This window comes from Homalodisca vitripennis, chromosome 2 (assembly GCF_021130785.1).
Source record: "Homalodisca vitripennis isolate AUS2020 chromosome 2, UT_GWSS_2.1, whole genome shotgun sequence".
Lineage (NCBI taxonomy): Eukaryota > Metazoa > Arthropoda > Insecta > Hemiptera > Cicadellidae > Homalodisca > Homalodisca vitripennis.
The window spans coordinates 127,412,374-127,433,644 of NC_060208.1; the positions used below are offsets into that span (position 1 = coordinate 127,412,374).

At 33.6% G+C, this 21,271-nt stretch overlaps 1 protein-coding gene across 4 annotated transcripts in view; it reads right to left on the reverse strand.

The window, feature by feature from the left end:
* LOC124354706 (heterogeneous nuclear ribonucleoprotein K-like) overlaps positions 1-21,271 on the reverse strand; it is a 94,938-nt gene that overhangs the window by 27,051 nt on the left and 46,616 nt on the right. For 3 of the 4 annotated variants that reach the window (XM_046805361.1, XM_046805359.1, XM_046805360.1), the window contains 6 exons: positions 20,160-20,235; positions 14,235-14,348; positions 13,668-13,796; positions 3,167-3,420; positions 828-901; positions 417-487 (listed from right to left, as the gene is read on the reverse strand). In XM_046805361.1, coding sequence (XP_046661317.1) covers positions 417-487; positions 828-901; positions 3,167-3,420; positions 13,668-13,796; positions 14,235-14,348; positions 20,160-20,235 — 718 coding nt within the window. The remainder of the gene's footprint in view (positions 1-416; positions 488-827; positions 902-3,166; positions 3,421-13,667; positions 13,797-14,234; positions 14,349-20,159; positions 20,236-21,271) is intronic. The other variant, XR_006921706.1, reaches the window with a different exon arrangement.

The window sequence follows — 21,271 nt, forward strand, 5'->3', positions numbered from 1 at the left end:
TTTAAAAATCACTACCCTCAAGAAAACAATTCACACAAATGTTTTGATAAATTTTGGCATTCTCAAAAAACATTTAACAAAAGACATACAGATGGACACAAATTCAAATATTTTATACTCTTATTATGAACCAACATTTCAACAGAATTGACCACTTCAGAATATCCATCACATTAGCACGATCATTTTACCTTACAGCTATTTCTATCCAAACTCGCACAACTACTGGAATCATGCTCATTTAATAAAAATGCATGCATCAGATAATACTAGAGTTTGTGAATGAGGGGGGAAGAAAGGGGTAAAGCAACAACAACAACAACCGATAGACTCAGCAGAACGACCATTGACTGATGCGTTGTCCACTGACTCGCCCTTTCTTCCCACCAGCTCGCTCAATGTGGTCGACTACTTACGTCTATCGGAATGGTTACTTGAGCCTCGGTCTGGCCGTTCTCTTGCATCATCCCAAACCCGTTCCTAGAGCCTAGAGTCAGCACAACACACCAGCCAATAGTATCTGCCTTACCATAATTTGGCAACAACTTAAAAACCAAAATTAAAACACCAAAATGCAACAACTGGACATGTGTGAAGTTTACTTGCTCACCAACAAAATTATATATTGTGAATTCAAAGATAGAACAATATTAGTCTAAACAATAGTTATAACTTTTAATTATTTTAAAAACATTTCTCACTGTCAAATCTATTTAAAACTGAATACAGCCTACACAAGCAGGGGAAAAGCATCAGGCATTATCTATTGTCTTTGTACAAAATTAAAATAATTTCAACTAAACTTTTCATAATATCTGTTAACTTACCTCCACCTCCAAAACCACCGCCTCCGCCACCGCCTCCACTGCCAAAACCACCACCACCACGAGGAGGAGGACCACTGCAACATACAGTCGTGTCACAAATAACTATGTTTAAGAAACCACTAATTGTCTTATCCATCAACCAAGATATTCTTTTACGTTTGTACCAATTGTATTCTGATACAAAAACTAGTAGATCGTCATTCTGAAAGTTTTAAGATACCGGCAGACAGTGCATACTGCAATAATCTTAGTTATGCTATCCAATTGTCGGAGTGCCAGTCAATACCTGACAGCAACTTGGGTTTATAAATGCATTTGTGTCGTCTCAACGAGAAGATCAATTTCTTGAATTCATTTTGACAGTCAAACCCACACTCAAAAAAAAAAAAAAGTAAGGTAAGCATACACACACAACATGGAATTAATTAATTATAGGTTTGTCTAGGCAGGTCGTCAAAGTTAAAAGTGTGGAGGAGGACAACAGTACGGCTGAGTTGAGCGCCATGCCCACACTAGTTACTTTGTTCTTATACATGTTAATTTTAGATCAATGTTCTGCAAATTAGAAAAGGTTACAATGAATAAAGACAAATGACTATAATAAAGAACTTCAAACACATGCTATACATAACACAGATCAATTGTTACAATCTGTAACTTCATCAAGACATAAAATATACAATGTATAATGAGGGAACCCTCTTGGTCAAAGAAAAATCCCTTTTGATTTTGGACTCATAAGATAAAAGGGATGTCTGTGTGATAACCCTTGAGAGAAAAGTCCTAGAAACTTGGTATATAGGATTTTCTTGTCAAAGAAAGAACTCTATAATAACTTTGGGGTAAAAAATAAACTGTCATCCATTCCTCTGTTTCTCCATATACGTGATGACCCCTTGTTATGTTCAAGGAGGTGCTCCCGGCATCTAATTGAGACCTTTCAACATAACCCCCAGACAACCCTATTAAACCTATACTATACAATCCATCAGTGTACCATTCTGAGACATATTACCTGAAGCACACAATCTCAAAAGAAAAGAAAAGATCTGCACTTCAATCACTGAGGGAGAAAACCCATTATTGTTCTATCCGGTAACAAATGTCCACCACAGTGTTGAACACAGCTGACTACGTGGACAATTTTAGAACACCATCAACTTTACCTCACACAGCCTCCTCCACAGACATAGTGTTTTTGGAAGCAAACATAAAACTAGAGATATAACATTATAATTATCAACTGATTATAGGAGCTAAAATTAAAACAGATGGTTATTGTGGCTCACAAGCAGTCCTGTAACATGTCAGTTGATTTTGTTTATGACTCAGCTTTTCAAATTCGAATTATCTCACTTATATCTCAGCAAATTTTCTTAAACTCAATATTATTGGATTTATAATTAAATTGTCTCAATAAAATATAATGTAACAGTGAATGTTCAAAGTATATCTTATAAGATATTATTGTTTTAAGATTTTAAAATGCCGCCATTAAAAAAAGTACTTGTACAAAACTATTATTAATTAGAAATTTAGATTGAAAAGCTATATACCATATTTCAACGTATTACACAAGCCGTTCTAAAATTAAAAATATATGTGAAAATACAATATGGCAGATTTTTGGGAAACTACTGAGATTTTAAAAGTTTGGATATTATATGTTGATTTGTCTTTAGCCCAGGAATAACAACTGAAAAGGTTGGTAGAGAGTTCTGGGACACCCTGTTTATAGTGTTCAATAATAGTATCCTCAGACATCTCTAGGCACGTGCAACCTCTATTATACCATGGACCCAACAGGGAAGAATATAAGTGATGTATTGCAGGAACTTGCCGGAATCCATTACAGATTTTTTACAAGTTTGACTATGTCTGATGTTGATAAGTCCATGGACAACCAAAACTCTATCTATTAGGTTAGTGATAATAGAGAAGGTATTATACTTCCTAATAGATGTAATTGTAAAGTGAATCTTTTATATAGGGTATGATTTAATATTTCTTTCGATTTGGAGCCCTGTGAAACAAAATACTAACGCATGAAAAAAGATTTATAGTTGTCTGTTTAGTATTTTTTATGGTCCATCAATGTTGCAGAAGCCAAAACTAATCATGTCTTCCAAGAAAAAGGTTTGGTTATTCTGACAGGTTACTCTGATTTATACTTTATGAAAAAAAGTTTATAACATTAACAATCCCTTAAACTATTAAATATAATTATTAATAATTGGTAAGTAACTGGAACTACTAAAGAGTACAGGTCTGCCAACATGATCATGTGCCTCCCACAAGTACCAACAAAGTTCTATTACTGGGCAAATGACTGTACTCACCCCATGCCAACACCTCTAGCGTTGGGACCACCAAAAGGAGCAGGTCTGCCACCACGACCCATGTCTCTTCCACCCATGTCTCGTCCACCCATGTCTCGGCCGCCTATAGGAGGGCCACCCATGTCTCGACCACCCATCATGCCACGACCGCCACCACCACCGCCGCTACCCTGACCGTAGCCACCATACTCTTCAGCATACAAGTCGTCAAAGTTGATCGGGTCGTACTGATTGTCTACACCCTTGACTGGGACCTGTAACAAACACCTGTAGATGGTAACCTTGTAACTTTCTTAAACTTACAAAATAGTTGGATTTATTATTAAATTGTCTAAATAAAACATAAAAACTGTACAGGTTTTATCATATGTCGTTTTTAAGATATTCACGTTTAATATGTTTAACAAGTTGCCATTTTGAAAATACAGTTAGTAACAAAAAAATTTGTTTAAATGATTCATAAATTTATAAACCAAATTTTCTATTATACCAAATCGTTCTAAAGTAACAAAATTAATAAGTGATAAAAATAGCAGCTGTTCAGATAATTATGAAGTTTTTGACTCTGTACAGTTTGTTAGATAGTTTGGAGATATCCTGTGGATTTATTTCTATAGAAGAATTCTCCAATATGGTTTAGTTTTAGAAACAATGCTCATTTTAAGTAGCCGCTAATGTGATGCAATGGGTTATTCATGCACAATTTTTTGTCAATCTCTATAAATAAATGTACTATTACTAACCATAGAACCAGTGGGCATTTATATCTCATTCGCTAAACCCTAGATTAATTGGTATATTCGCAAGGGCTTTTCTAGAAAAATTGTTAAATACATTTGCAACATAATATACCAATTATTACATATAATTATTTTCCATAAATTACAAGGAATAACATGTAAAAGTAAAATTTACAAAAAACTGTCCCTTATTTCCTTTAATCCAAAGATTGTAAAAATCCAAAATTTGAAAAAAACATTTTTTACATTACAACTCATGCATTTTATTTTTGAGGATTATGTCAGTTAGTTTTAACACTTATAATGCCGGGTCCACACCAAAACCAACAAAAGAAAAACAAAACAGCAACTCAATGTTTCCCAACATTTTTTGAAACAAAAGCGAAACATTTCGGCAACAATTTTGTTTTGTTCGTGTTTTTCAACAACTTTTTGTTTTCCCGTCGCCTGGCGGTAAAGATCAAACTGTTGCTGTTTTGTTTGTGTTTCTGGCAACTTTGTTGGTCTAGTGTGTACGCTTTCCACAGGAAGAAAACAAAACTTAAAATTTGTGGTTCAGTTTGTCTCGTGCTGTGTGCAAAATGACTTCATCGGGAAAAGCAATAAATGGATGTTGAAATACATGTAATTAATCGAACTTTATAGAGAAAGTAAATTGTTATGGGATGCCCGACACCCTGATTATAAAAATCGTTATAAAAAGGCAGACGCCTTAAAGGAAATAGGAATATTGTGTAATGTTTCTTCAGAGGAAGTAGACAGAAAGATAAAAAACATCAATACCCAGTACCAAAGAGAAATACAGAAAGAAATTATCAGTTATTGAAAAAATCCGGAGCTGGTAAAACTTTCGTTTCGAAGTGGTTTGGTTATTCACTATTAAGTTTTCTTAAAAGATAAAAACAAGCCAAGACCAAGTGGGAATATAGGCGGATTATCGAATACACAGGTAGATATTTATTTATTTATTTTTTATTTATTAGATATAAAATTTACATATATTTATGCATTATTTATTTACTTATATTTATTCATTATACATTCTATCATTTTATCCTTAAAAATCAGTACTTTTGCTCAATAGATTAACAAAATTTTAACTGCCATGGAACTTGTTATTAGTTATTAATAATTAGAATAATAAATCATTAAATCAATTAAAAAATCATTTTCCCCCTAAAAAAATCAGTACTTTTGCTCAATAGATTAACAAAATTTTAACTGCCATGGAACTTGACCTTGCTCAGACATAAAATATTCAGCAAATTCTTTTCTTATTTCCATAGCTTCTACAGATGATTTTCTTGCAGTCTGTTGTAGATTAAAAAAAAAAACGACTGTAAAGTTTGTTGATCTTTTCTCCATGCGCCATCCTTCTAGTGTACCACTATCAATATGTTCTACATCAAAGCTGTTTGGTGGATTATATTTATTTTTCGACAAGACACACCTTAGATAATTATGCAAACAAATGCATGCAAAGTCACTTTTTCTACCTTTTCTGGTTGTAAACAGCATTGGTTTGCGAAACACTCGAAACACAGACGCTAAAATGCCAAACACATTTTCAACTATTCTTCGAGCACGTGAAATTCGGTAATTGAAGACACGTTCTATGACCCCTTATCTTGATGGCCGCTATATGGTTTCATAATGCATGGTTTAATGGGGGAAAGCATCATCTGCGACTAAAACATAAGGACTTTCTTTGTCCCTTCCCAAGAAGAACACGTTTTTGTGGCAAATTTAGTTTTCCTTCAACCAATAGTTTGTAAAATGGCGTATTTTTAAAAACACCTCCGTCAGAGATTCGTCCTTGACAACCAACGTTTGCATACAGAAAATTATAATTTTGCGTCAACAACAGCAAAAAGAACTACACTGAATGTTCCTTTATAGTTTAAAAATTCACTGCCACTGAATGTAGGTGCCTTGATTACAATGTGCTTTCCGTCCATTGCGCCTATGCAATGTGGAAAGTGCCAAATCTTGTTGAAATCATCGCTAACTTTTTTCCCATTCCTCTTCACTTTTAGGAGTCTGAAATAAATACAAATTAAATTTAATTGAAAGTTCTTATTATATATTTTTTTTTTAATATACATTTTTTTAATATATTTTTATGCAGTTTTTAATAACATACATTCTTTACTTTACAGGAAAGTGATGATTCAGACAGTGATGAAGAGGCATAAAGAATCCGAAACAAATGACGATGATACCGCTAGCGTCAGCCAGAGTACAAGTAATATGGGAGAATTACAAGAAAGCTACGAAGATTTGCAGGCTCAAAAGGAAATTACTGATAAAAACACCAAAAGCTTAAAAGCAAAATCTACCACACACCAAAGAAAAGAGTTCTAACCACTAGTGAAGAAGCAAAATGCAGAAGTTTAATGGAATGCTACAAGAAGTATATAAAAAAAATCAGCAAGGAACATCTGTACAACCCGATGATTTTGATATATTTGGTGAGCTAGTTGCTAGAAAAGTGCGAAAAACTTCGTACTCCTTATGCGCAAGCTACTGTGCAGCATTTGATCAATGATCTTCTCTACAAAGCAGAAATAGGAGAATATGACCAACCAAAAACACAGAAAACTCAAGAGCAATTGACACCGTTCCTTCATTTTCGATCTCCAAATTGCAGTTCACACTAGTTCTACAGATACAAACAACCACAATTATATGAGTCCAGATAGCATTCGGTCTTGCGCAAGTACCCTTAGCGTTGGAACCTACTCAAATCCAGGCGGCATACAACCTTATTCAAACCCACCCAGCGTTCAAACCTACGAGATACTGACTAGTCCGTCTTGCTCATCGAATCAACATACCACCCAGATTGATGAATCCTGGCCAGCTACGCGGATAACAACAAATGAATCAGCTCAGTCCATACATGTAATTTTCAGATACATTCCAAATAAAAGTTATTTTAAAAAAATCAGTTTATTTTTTAACAGCTACCTATTAATAATGTTAAATTTTACCTTGACATATGTATTTTAGGGCACTTATGAGGAGCATCGCAGGTTTCTGGAATTATTACTGATATTGCCTGTTTGGATACTTTGAAAAGATACATCAGACTCTGGTAATACTCCCCCAGTTGCCAAAAATCTTAAAGTAATCACTAAACGTTCTGTTACACTAATGGCATTTCGAAAATTTGTATTTTTTCTTCTGTATCGAGGGTCCAATGATTTCTATTAGATTTTCAAGATCAGTACTGGTCATTCTTAAAAAGTTTTTGAAGCTGCATCGCATTTCTCCACTAATACCTCTATCGTCTTTTCTTAAATCTTCCAATAGTTCCTCAACATAGTTTTTTTGTCGGTTCTTCAAGCTCGGCCTAACCCAAAAACGTTTTTTCTTTTTTGGTTTTAGGAATAGAAAAACCAGCTGCCATAATAAATAATTCATTGTTTCCTTTGTAATTCCAAATTTCGAGCTCGCCACATTTTCTATCGGGATCACAAAGTTGACTGATTTTTGTTTTTCATAATGTGGACAGCAGTTGACAATTAGTTCCTGTTTTCGGAAAACTTGCAGTTTTTGTTGTGTTGCTGATTTGTTGGAGTTTTTGTTTTGTTGGTTTGGTGTGGACCCGGCATAATGCTACAAATATAATGTAGATTAAGAATATATGCACTTACATTGGTAAAAAAACTATAAATAAATATGTTCACTCTATACAAATCTGCCTCGTATTTATACAGCCCCACAGCTATCCAGAATGTTTTAATTTGTGGTAACATTCTGTATGGATACCACAATAACTGCCATGACCAATAATGGCTAAACAGAATTTTTCCTGGTGTAGAACACACATAGTACACAACTGCATTTGGCTACCAGGAAGGCACATGACATTATACTTTTGATCACCTGCTGGCCCTGGCATGGGCGGTGGCTATTTATTTTATCTAATAGCATTTACAAGTTCTTCAACTTATGTTTCCATGAATGTTTCTTCATGGCCACGATGTTTATCTGTGTTTAAACTGTACAAAAAAAAAGATATTAAACATTACCATGTAGAAGTTACAAATAATCTTTTTCCAGTATCTGCTGGTGGCTCTGGAACATGTCACGATTAATAGATTTGTCCCAAATAGCATTTGTTGATCAGCAGAGGTTTGATTTTTTAATTTACACGTCTTTTTCTAATTGTTACATCTTGGGTGTGGTTATCATTTATATCCAACAATCAATATTTCACTTTTTCTAGAGTACAGAGAACTATGAAGAAAAATTTCGGTGGCTAGAATTTTTTTTATAGGTCTTTAGATTTTCTGTTATGTGTTTTCATGATATGATTTTTAACCAGAAGTTCATTTGCCAATGGAATGTTGATACAATAGTAGTCTGTAAAAATGTGGTATGATTAATTCAATAAAGCTCTAAGTAGGAACATAATTAACTACGGTTTGTGTGAATGAGTCTTTTGTCTATCCACTAAAATGGTTTACACTATAAAGTTCTGTATGTTTACTTTTAACTACTTGAAAATATTTAATAACACATTTTGCATGCATTTTATTGGACATATAAACAATGAGTGGAAATCGGTTTTTATTCCTACCGTTGACTCGTAAATAAAAGTTTCTGAGCGGAATGAAATATTTTTTGAGAGCCTTATTTATATGGTCCAGGAAAGTTCGTACTTTGTATAAAAAAAGGTACAAAGCCCTTGGTTGTCCAGGCCGTACATTTAGGTTGAGAACTAATATGGAACATGGAAGAAATAAGTTTAAATCCGTTGCAACACTACATTTTTAAAATATGGTTTTGCTTGTGACCTTTTAGTGCTTCAATACTTTTCAATGTTATTTTATGTTTGAAACCAATATTTATTATCAGAGCAAGTTATCACTTCATTTTGGATACAGTAACAGTTACTCAATTTTGTAGCCTAGAAAAAGGCCTTTATTTCCCAAATTTTATATTCTGCACATTTATCTGTTTCATTAACCCTTTGGCTGCCATGCTATATTTGTATTTTATGTTTAAAGTCTGTCAGGCAGTTTAAGTTACCTGCATCTGAAGACTGCCAAGCCAAATTACCATATGCCTACCTGTACTGCCAGGCTTAAAATGAGCATTTCGCATAGGTAAACCAAAAATGATAATAACTTTCTTTTTTAACTAGCTAGGATCATGATTTTTGTTTTGTTTTGAACGTAATGAAATTTACTATAATTTATATAACTTTTAAAACCACTTCAAATTAATTAAACTATTTAAATTAATTAATTAATTAAATTTAAAAAATGTTCAAAAAAGTTTTTTTTTTTGTATTGCAAAACACCTTATAAATACTATAATGGGAGAAAATAAATGTTTGTTTTATGTTTACAATGTCATTGAGAGTCAATGTTCAAAAAATTACAAAAAAATATTGGAAAACAAAGTTATAATGATTACAACACTGAATCACCGCGGCAACGCAAATTTTTTCATATTTTCATAATTTTATCAATGTGGTTCCAAATACTTGCTTGAATTGGTAAACATTACTAACTCTTACACTAAATTCTCTTTTTGATGTTGTTATTGGAAGAAAATTAAACTAATAAATAGGTTTTATAGTTACAAAGAGCCTTTAACCCTAGAAGTGTGGAACCAGCATATTTTATGTCGGTTGTAATTTATGTGTGTTGTGCGGAACCAGCATATTGTATGTCGGTTCAGTTTTTCATTAAAAATAATTATTTATCTTCAAACAATCACCATGTTTTTGGTATCATTGAAATTGTGAGATTCCACTCTACAATTTTCATATAAACTTTTATTTTCTAACTTCAATATTACGGTTGTGGTGAAATGTTTTCTGAAGAAGTCATCATTTGAGTTGAATTTCACGGGTGGCCGGGTCAAAGAAATACGTCATTTTAAACCAATCACAGCAAGTTACGTATTGCCTGCAAACAGTGCTGCCATATGTCAATAGACGCGGAATGAAATATTCTTTCTTCCAGTACAAACAGAAAGTCATTAGAACGAATAGTTGATTTACTATGAATATTCTAAAAAGGGACAATTCTAAAATTGTAAACCAGCATATTTTATGCTGGTTAGTATAATAACATTCACACAGTTATTTATTGTCAATAAAGAAAATAAAAAAAAACAGTGTAAAGTGAAAGAAACGATCTACCGGTACAATCTTTCAACGGTAAATTTAGTTCAGTAGGTTTCCGGCAGTGCGTAACAAAAGAGATGAATCACGGCGTCGCATCAAGACCAACCCAACCCATCCCTGTTGGCCATTGTTGACCATTTTATTTCACCACAAGCTTATTTATTTACCGATTTTCATAATTTAGGTCTCTATTTTTTCAGGTTGAAATAGTCAACTGCATAAATGCATATGAAATGACAAAAACATTATAAAACAATGTTATTTTGAACTATAATATCTATTGTTTATATATTGTCCAAAATTTTACAATGCAAGGTTTTACAATATTTGACGCACAACAATTATTTTTTACTCAATTTCGAAAATTATTGAGTATATTTCTTTCAAACATTATGTGCTAACATAATATAACAAGTAAAAAAATTTAAAAAAGGTTTTCATATTTTTTTTACATTGCAAACCAGATTATTTTTTATGAGTAAATTCTTCAACGTGCGACTGTTAACAAAAAATGTCATAACTCAGTTCCTTCTCAAAGCATTTGAACATATCTTATATTTTATTTTAGCTAAACAAACATACGTACTAAGGGTATATTCAAAAATTACATAAACATAAAGTATAAGTGAACATTTTTAGCTTGTTTCTGAATTTTGTTACAAAATATTTTCATTTTTCAAAAGATTTTTTTTTTTGTAAGCTTATAATAAAATAATAGTTTATTTTTTTGTTGTTTACTTTTAGTGTTTTCAAATAGCATGTATAACTTACAATAGAAAACTGTTTTTCAAATAAATATATAGTCACATTTGGAGGTAACAAAAATGAAAAGCCCAAACCCTTGTACATTTTTGTAAATTTTCGCTTATGTAAAAAACAAATGGCAAAATTACAATTTTTGTTTAATAGAAATTTTTAATATATTTTCTAATTTGGCATAGAATTCTCTACATTTTATACATTTAACATTTTGACCTTACTGTAATATTTCAATACCTTACAGAGGTCCAAACTTGAAATTTTCATATAAAACTTTTTGAAATTTCTCATTATTTTCATGAAAATATATACTAAACCAAAGAATATCAAAAGATTTATTCCTATTTCAAATAGTACAACTTCTGAGAAGAAAAACGATATATAACAATATATGTTTTCTTGATATTAAGTATTTTTACGAATTTTTTAAAAAACCCTTGCAACACGTCAAAAATGGACTGACGTTTTATCTTTGGTAACATGGACACACTTCTAGGGTTAAAGTTAGAAAATAAATTATAATATTATACTTACAAATGAAGTTGGATACAGAAAATTGAAGAGAAACAATGGCAATAAAAATTGCTTTTTCCGAGTAAAAACACTATGAACTATGAAACTACGAGGGGTATCCAAAAAGTAAGTTTCCCTGTTCTGTAAAAAGACGCGTACGTAACACAGCGTGCAGCTGTGGGCGGGGATATGTAGCGCGGTTCGGTTGGCAACAGGTGCGCCGGTCACTGGCCCATTGTCACGCTTCTCAGTCAGTTGCTGCCCAAACATCATGGAGACTCGACTGCGTTCTGCCGCCAGTTGCGAAGTCCGTAGTGTTATTCGTTTCTTGACCGCCAAAAACGAAACTGCCGTTGAAATTCATCGTCAGTTGTGTCAAGTGTATGGTGAACATGTTATGTCCGTTCAGATGGTCCGTCGTTGGCGTGCAATGTTTTTGGAAGGAAGAGAAAATGTTCATGACGATGAGCGTAGTGGCCGACCGGCCAATGCTCGGCAACCTGACGTCATTAATGCTGTACGAGCAGTTATTGACAATGATAAGCGAGTGACTCTCGATGAAATTATGGATAAACTGCCGTCAATTGTTGAAGTTAGCCGGTCATCTGTGCACAATATCATGACAGAAGATCTTCAGCTTGCAAAAGTGTGTGCAAGATGGGTGCCTCGCTTATTGAGCAATGCCCATAAACAACAACGAATGGCTGCTGCCCAGTCTTTCTTGCGATTGTTTGACGATGAAGATGAAAACCTTTTCAGTAGAATAGTCACTGGTGATGAAACATGGATTCACCACTCAACTCCAGAGACCAAACGCCAGAGTATGGTGTGGCAAAAAAAAGGAGAGGCAGCTCCTCAAAAAGCCAAAGTTTTTGAGTCGGCAGGAAAGGTAATGGCTAGAGTTTTTTGGGACTGCCGTGGAGTGTTATTGATTGACTATCTTCCTCGTGGCGAAACCATAAATGCAGAAAGGTATTGTGAAGTTCTCACCAGACTTCGGCGGGCAATACAGAATAAATGGCGCGGACTTTTGTCGCGCACGGTTCTGCTTATTCAAGATAGCGCCCGACCACACGCTGCTCGTGCAACAATGGAACTTTTGAGGAAATTTAAGTGGGATGTTTTTGGTCATCCTCCATACTCACCAGATCTTGCGCCTAGCGATTTTCATCTGTTTCCGAAGCTGAAAAGACACCTTGGCGGTCAGCGATTTGCCAACAGCGATGACCTTCAAAATGAGGTGGATACTTGGCTTAAAAATTTGGCGGGTGAATTTTGTGATGCTGGAATAAAAAACTACTTCCTAGATACCAAGAGGGCTTAGAAAGGGATGGTAACTATGTAGAAAAATAAGGTATGATGTAAAAAGTTGAATAAATGTGTTTCAGTTATTTTTTGAGTCTTTTTAACTTTTTCATAATTAATGGAAACTTACTTTTTGGATACCCCTCGTACAAATTATTTTACATGATATTAGGTTGATATTGTTGTCAACGGCATCGGCAGCCGGCAGGTTCGCGACAGACCAACAGCCACACAATTACGTCGTTCTTCTACATGGCCTACTATATAAAGTAAGATTTTCGTAATAACTGATATTTTATGAAATAAAAACACTCTTTAGCTATTATTTTTATGTTATAAGAATTACATTGGTGGTTAAATAGCTGCGCTATAAGCCAAAAGGAAGAGGCCGATAAATTCGGCCGCTGGCAGTTTTCAAATAGTCTTACCCGGCCGAAAATATCAGCCGCTGGCAGCCAAAGGGTTAACATAGACTCCAAATTGTTTGGGTGAAAAATAAAAATGGCTTAGAACAAGATTGTTGATGGACGGGCAGTTTCTTGGGCCTACATTTCTTATTCATTTTATGCTAAACATCACCTGTTAGAATATTACCGACATTTTCAGGTTGTGGTTCACAGTCTTCAGTTATTTGTTTTACATTACCTTCATAACTGTCACTAGATTTGGATTGTAAACCTTGCTGCTACCTGGTGAAAAATCACAACTCTCATCAACTGATCACTGTCATTATCACTCTCAAAATCTACTAAATGCCAACAACATGTAACCAACAAACATTAAGAAGACTGCTGAATGCTTAAATTGGCAATTAGCATTTCAGCCAGTCCAAAATATTAGTGCAAACATAAGTTTTTGAAGAAACAAAATAATATTTCTACATATAAATATAAAACTACAGTTTTCACATAATATAACGATAAATAATACTATATGTAAAACCACACTTAATAATACTACATGTAATCGTGAAAATACAACAATCTCAAATAAATCTAGACTGAGGCACATAGCTGTTAAACTCTGCCAGACTCACAGTCTTGAGAAGTTCCACCATCTCCTGAATACAGTCTGTGCAGGTATTGCCACGGCCAGTTATTTGGACCACACGGTCAGTACTGTCGGGACAGCAATTTGTGTATATCTTGATACGAGCTCCTGTTTTCTGTAAAGATATCCATAATTTATTGTAATACAACTATACATTTTTTTATTTATTTGGTTTTAAATTGAGCAGCGTTTGTTTAATTATGTCCTACAATGAACCATACAAAGATTTAATTTGCTAAAAAACCACAAGTAAATCTAAAATTATTGGATTATCAATATAGTTTAAATAAACATAATTAAGTTAAGACAAAAATGCTCATTATTGTTAGAAAGTTTTCTATAATTCTATAACAAGACTAATGTATTATTTCAAAAAAAAAAAAAACACCTGATGTTATAATCAGATTTTTAAAATGTTAAATTATTGATTTATTTTTTCTTAAGATAAAATTTGCATCTGCATGTAGATTCGAACAGGCTAACAAAAAACAATTGTGATTTTTGTTTATTAAATCAAGTACATATTACAACTTGATTTCATGACAATACTCACCTCCCTGAGCTCTTTGACCTTGAGACCTCCTTTGCCAATGATGCAACCAGCTTGGCTCTGATGTACTAGCATTCTGATGTCCACATCATCACCTGTCTTGCTGCGTCCACTGGTCTGAAGCATGACACCAAGCATAAACCAAGGGTATATAAACGTATACATTCACTACCAAATTTATAAGCATAACTAATAATTGGTTACTTGTCTACTACACATTCAGGTGTCATACTAAGTCTATACAAAATCAAATTTTAAAAATATAAAGGAAAAGTACATACAAGATAAAGTCAAATTGTCATCAAATTATGCAGTAAAGATTGGGAGGGCTCCCTGAGAAGTATTTTTGTTAATTTTCTTGGGCAAGGTTTGGCTGGCTCCCTCAAAAGTATTTGGGTTCAGTGTTTTGGACAGGCTTTGACTGGCTCCCTCAGTTGTGTTTTGGTTCAGATTTTTGACAGGATTTGGCTGGCTCCCTCAATTAAGTCAAGGTTAGCCATCTTAAGAAAAAATAAACCAATAATTTAACATTTTCAAAGTCATGTCCAGTCGCTAAAGCATTACTCTCTTTACTGTAATAATCAAAATTTTAATAAATAAAACTCCTATGTTTGCCACTCTTTAAGTACTTGAGCAGTATACTAGGGAGATATTCTTTTTTTGTCCTGTGTTTTTACTACAAGTTAAATTAATTGTTCTTCAGAGGAGTTTGTGATGGTTTTTAAAGGTGACTAATCTCCTTAGAGGGATGGATATTCAGGCTGCATTATGAAATTAGTGCACATAACTTATTTAACGCAGCGCCCACGGACCAGTCGGATAATGTAATGGGGATTCTGCCTTTTTAAAACGCGCCTAGTCTCAGCTCCCTTCAAGCAGTAGGAATGGTAGGACGTGTTTTTGCACAAAGTCTGTTTTCCGATTGTGTCACAGTGCAATGGAGCACTCGCTGGAACAGCAGTACGCAATCAAATTTTGTTTGCGTCTTGGAAAGAATGCAATAGAAAATCTCAATGCGGAAGGTGGTGCACACAATCTTCTTCCAAACACAAAAAAGCACGCATGAGCTAATCTCACATCAAAACAATGGAGATTGTCTTCTTTGACGTCCGAGGAATCGTCCATTTTGAGTATGTACAGCAAGGTTAAGTTTATGTATTTTACCTGGAGGTGTTCAAGAGACTGAAACGCTGGGTTGCGTGTCAGTGCTGAAATAAAAAATGCCTTCCAAAAATATGTAATGGATAAAAAACATCATGCCTCAGGCAGCAGCAAGCACCTGATAGCAAGGCACCGTATTGTTCAAATTTCTCCCAAAGCATCCAAACACTCTCGACCCGTACAGTTGGCACTCAGCACATAGATTTCCACTAAATATATTTGTCTCCAGTAATAGCTGAATTGGAAAAAAAACTAACTCTGGGTTGCAAAGTAGTGAACTAACAAATAAAACTTATAGGGATTCAATTACACAGACATCCTCTCCTGTCGAAGATGCCCAAGTAGTTGAGATCAATCACACAGCTCCACTTCTGGGTCTGTCAGACATGAACACCAAAAATTGGCACTTACTCTTAAAACATTAGCCCTAGGAGCCTGCAAAACATGTAGAAAAAACACGAATAATACTTTACCTTGCCCACTACATACCAAACAGAACAATCCATTATAGAATTAACTTAAAATTTAGTAAACCTCTATCTAGTACAGTTGTTGAACTTGTAGGCACTGCAAAAGACCCATAGCAAAGGAGAGAAATTCGAATATATAAACCAAGGAAAGTAACCAAATTCACTTTTTCCTAAACTGACGCAAACTCAGAATTTCTGAAAAAAAAAAAAAAAACATGTTTAGTAAAACGAGTGAAGCCAAATTCTAAAACAAACCTGTCTCCCTTAAAGTTAACAAATAAAAAAAAATTAAGTAGATCTGCAACCTTTTCCAACCACATAGGACTGACACCAGGTGTTTTAGAAGAGAGTGGGGGGAGATTTTGCCTAACATCAGAATCCCTGGCTTCTCTTTAGCTGTGAAGAACTTAAATGTGCAATTGCTATGATTAAGCCGACACTGAATAAAAAACAACTAATATGTAGCAGGTGTATACAGATCTCCTTCTGGCAGCTTAAATCAGGACTACATCTCATCTTAGGGATGCTTGAAGATACAAAAGCGGAAAATCACCTTATCCTGATACTTGATGACATAAATTTTAACTGTTTAAAGCATGACCAGGATCACAAAAAACTTGACAATGTTTTTAAACCGGTCACAATATAAAGAGGTTGATTCTGCCTCCTACCAGAATTAGATCAAGCTAAAGATCATCAATTGACTGCATCTGTTTCAAAATGTTCAAAGCAATCACCTTAAATACAAAGATTTTCACAATGGCTTATCTGACCATAATTCACAACGGAGTAGGGCACAGCTAACATTTAGTCCTGAAATCTCCACATATCTAAAGGGAATGAAACGAAGTTTTTGTGAAAACAATCTTAACACTTTAAATTCCATACTACTTGAGGAAAACTGAAAAGCTTTAACAGCAGAAGAAGCCTATACTAAATTTATAACAAAAGTAATTATGGCCTTACAACAAGTATGCCTTTTAAGAAAAGTTACACCAAAAAAGAAAATGAAGAATAGTCATTTTGCTGATAAGAGGCTTGCATTCTAAAACAAAACTGCCTCAAAATTCTGATGAAATTTGAACAATCCAACAATGAGCAAAAGAAATTGACCTCACCACTGCTAAAAAAGACTGCAATATTAGGCTGAGAGTGTTGAGAAAAAAGGGTTCAGCCAACTCCATAAATTATATGAAAAATAAACCTAAAGCCCTATGGCAACTAATAAATAATGACACAATGGAAAACAAGAAGACGACCTGTATTCCGTGGCTGACCATCTGAATTATTTCTTCACCAGCATCGCAGACAGAACACTGAACAATAACCCTAAATCCTCCAATAGCCACACTTCAGAACCAAGTATTGGACATGATTTACTCTTCCTTCAAAATACAAAGTGCGGCAACTACAGGACTTATTAGCCTTGTTGAATTCCTAACAGACCAACTGGAAGAAGACAACACAGTCACTGTTATCCTGCTTGAATACTCCAAAGCTTTCGACTGCCTTAGCAACACACATCTTTTAGACAAACTGACAAATCATGGAGTAACGGGACAATCATATGACTGGATAAAAAGTTACCTAACGGAACGAAGACAAAATGTTGAAATAAACCACACCAGCAACGGACTAATAGATAAAATCACTGCCACAGTTCATTAATCACGGTACCCAAGGATCTGTTCTGGGTCCACTTTGTTTATTTACAATACAAATGACTTCCCTAGCTATATGCAAAACTACAGCCATACACCGATGTATGCGATATGGTCCTCCTCCTGGGTAAAAAAAAAAAAAAAAGCGGAACATTTTGAAATAGCAGCATACACCACTCTAAACATGGCAATACATTACAGCCAAGGAAATTATCTAGCTATAAATGAGAATAAAATGAACCAGCTTGTTCTAGGAAGGCACAAAGAAAAAACAGGAAAACTACCAAGTCTGGAGGAAACTACTACTTCAAAGTACCAGGGCATAATAATTGGTGACTGTCTTGCATGGACTAGCCACATACATTGCCTCTGTAACAAGCTCAGTTCAGCATTGTATGTAATCCGCAGAATATAAAGTATTAGTGATAAAGAAACAACAAAGATTGCTTACTATGCCCTCTATGAATCTAATCTCTGGTACGGGATTGCGGCATGGGGGAGCAGGCAACTTGCAGTGGCTCCTCATTCACAAAAATAGAGCAATCAGGGTTCTAAGGAGACTCCAGTCTATAGAATCCTGCCGTCAAGCCTTTACAAAGTTAAAATTATTCACTGTAGTGCTTCCATCCTTGAAGCAGCAAGAACTGATGACTTTTTATTGCTTGGGACATGATCTCACACTGTACAAGTTAGAAAAGTTGGGAAGATAAGACACAACCAAAATGTGATTCAAAAGCTATCTAGAAAACCGGAGGCAAATTGTAGAGATAAAAAAAAAATAAATAAAAAAAAAAATGGGGCTATTGAAGTTAACAGGATCTCTACCCGTAAGCTGAGAAGTACCACAGGGTTCAATATTGGGACCAGTATTATTTATAATGTTTACAAATGACTTGCATGAATACCTTGAAACTTTCTACACAACCCTCGATGTATGCTGATGACACCACCTTACTCTTGAGAGGAAAAAGACAGATAATCTTGATTTTAAATGTTACACAGCATTAAACATGGCCTATCAAAATTGCCACTCAAATGACCTTGTAGTTAACCCAGAGAAGAAAAACCAAATAGCTTTCAGGAGAAGAAGTGAAGAAGTTTCAACAATTCCTCGAGTAGAAAGAAAACCCCATTTAAAGTTTCTGGGAGTCATTGTTGACGAGAGCCTCTCCTGATCACAACATGTTGACAATCTCCTTCTTAAAATTAACTCTTCACTTTATGTGATAAAGCGTATAAAATCAATAAGCAATAAAGCTAAAGCAAAAGTAGCTTATCACTCTCTGTTTGAAACACACCTTAGATATGGACTAATTTGTGTGGGGAGGAACCTCAGCAAGTAATCTCCAGAGTGTATTGGTTTTGCAAAAGAGGGCTAAAAGAGCCTTATCAGGGCTAGGCTTCAGGGAAGGTTGTAGAGCATATTTGGAAATAAAGTAATCTTGTATTTGGTATTATTTTGTATTTGTAATAAATATGAAAATATTTATTTTAGTTTAAGCTCTGCTGTAACAAATAGAAGTAACTCAGTTAAGTTGTTGGGGGTTCCTTTAGATTACAGACTTAGTTGAGATACTCACACAAGTAGTTTATGTACAAAGCTAAAGCTATCTAAGGTTACTTATTTATTATGTAGTTTAAGTCATTTGTAAATAGAGATATGTTATTAATATCATATTTCGCCTTTTTCCACTCACTTCAGTCATATGGAATAATTCTGCAGAGCAATAGTAGTAGAGCCTAAAGAGTTTTCCCACGGCAAAAGTAACCTTTACAGTTAATCAAGAATATGAAGAGTAGGGAATCTTATAGACCAATTTTTAAAGAGTTCTTAATAATAACTGTACCATCTATGTATATAATTATTGTTTAGTAAAAGTTAAAGAAAATCTGAATGAGTATGAGATTTGTCACAGTGTCCTTATAACACAAGGGCCAAATATATGTTAAATTTAATTCCTTTAACACCTGAAAAATTAAAATTAGTCACTGCTTTACGGAGGTTCAACTTTTCAATAAGTTACCTAATAGCGAATGGACAAGTATGAATAAATTTAAAATTGTTCCCAAGAATTGACTTTAGACAACTCCCTTTTAATTGTTTAAATTTTAAGTGTTAATATAGAAGCTTTTTAGTAAACACCGTTGGTGGCTTATTTAGTTGTTTTTTATTTTCCTGTTTTGTCTATTTTCATTTAATAAATCATGTATTTTATTTGACATTTTAATTTTTAACACTATAATAATGTTTATGTTCCGAACATAAATACGTGAACCATTGAAAGAAAAATAATGTTAGTGTAATATAGTTTTTATTAGTGTATTAGTAGTAACATTTTCTTAGTAGTACATGTTTACTATGTTAAAGATTATGTCCATTGTATAATAGTGTATTTAAGGACAATAAAGCTCCTTAATTCAGAAATCTTTTAATAAGATCACACATTTCTTTGCTACACTAATGTGCTCAATATAATCTAAAATAAAATAATACACAGTAATAATATATAATAATATTGCTGTTTTACTCTTATAAAACTTACTATATTCTCAGTAATTACCTCCCACCAAACTGTGATATAATTAATGTTCAAGGTCATCTAAATAAAGTTTAACAATTTATCCGAAATACTTACATCCTCAAGGTTGGGCACAACTTCATTTATTACTTTTATAATGGTCTCCACCTCAGGAGAGCACACCGTCAGAATGCTGCAAAAACAAACAGGAAATATTAATTTTGTGACAAATTATTCGTTATAATTGTTTAAAAAATGGATTAATTTTGAAAATTTAAATGTTTTAGTTGATACAAAACTTTATTTTTCTGTCAAAATAAAAATAACAGCCTACAAATCAAAATTTAAAATGAGAAATAATTTAATTAAAATTGAATTTTAAATATTAGGCAACCTTTGTCATGATAAGATTTATTTGAACTGTAAATTAATATTTTAATGCATAGAGGATTAACATAAAATTTTCTACTTTAACTACTTCTGACTGTCTTTGTATAATTTAATTTTAAAATCAGTAATTCGTTGTTATATTAAATATACAGTGTTTTATACAAAAAACAAGTGATTGTATTTTTGATTCTAATAGGAAATAAGATAGCAAGGGAACTTATGGGAGTTTAGAAAATATGCAAAATATATCTTTATATTATATATATATATATGTGTTTGTGTGTGAAAAAGCCAGTATCCAAACGAGTGCATGTAGATTCATTTCACAGGGGACATTTCAGAAAGGGTGAAAGCATCACCAAATAACAGCTTAAGTTTTAAGAACATGTTAAAATAAAATAATTTTATACTTTCATATAAAATGAAACCAAGCTGATTTAATAGCATTTGATAAATAAGTGCCAATCTTAATTATTTGCGTTACAATTCTTTTAATGTTATGAGATGTTAATGATATTGAGATAAAATATGATTATTTCAATATCTAATAAGTTAGAGTCAACACAAGTTTTCAAGTTCTAATCATACGATGAAAATTAAAAAAGACATAATGGTAGTTTAAACTTTCCCATCTACCTGAACCAGCTTTAGATTGTATTCCAAATTATTTCAAATATAAAAAAATGATAGCCAAAATCAATTCTTTTTCAGGTTTTAATTATTTAATGAGCCAGGGAAATGTAAAAACTTCAATTTTCAATGCAACAATATAACGATCTAAGATATAATGACTGGGTGAGTGAGTGAGGAAAGGTGTCGGTGAGGACTGTAATGCTGTG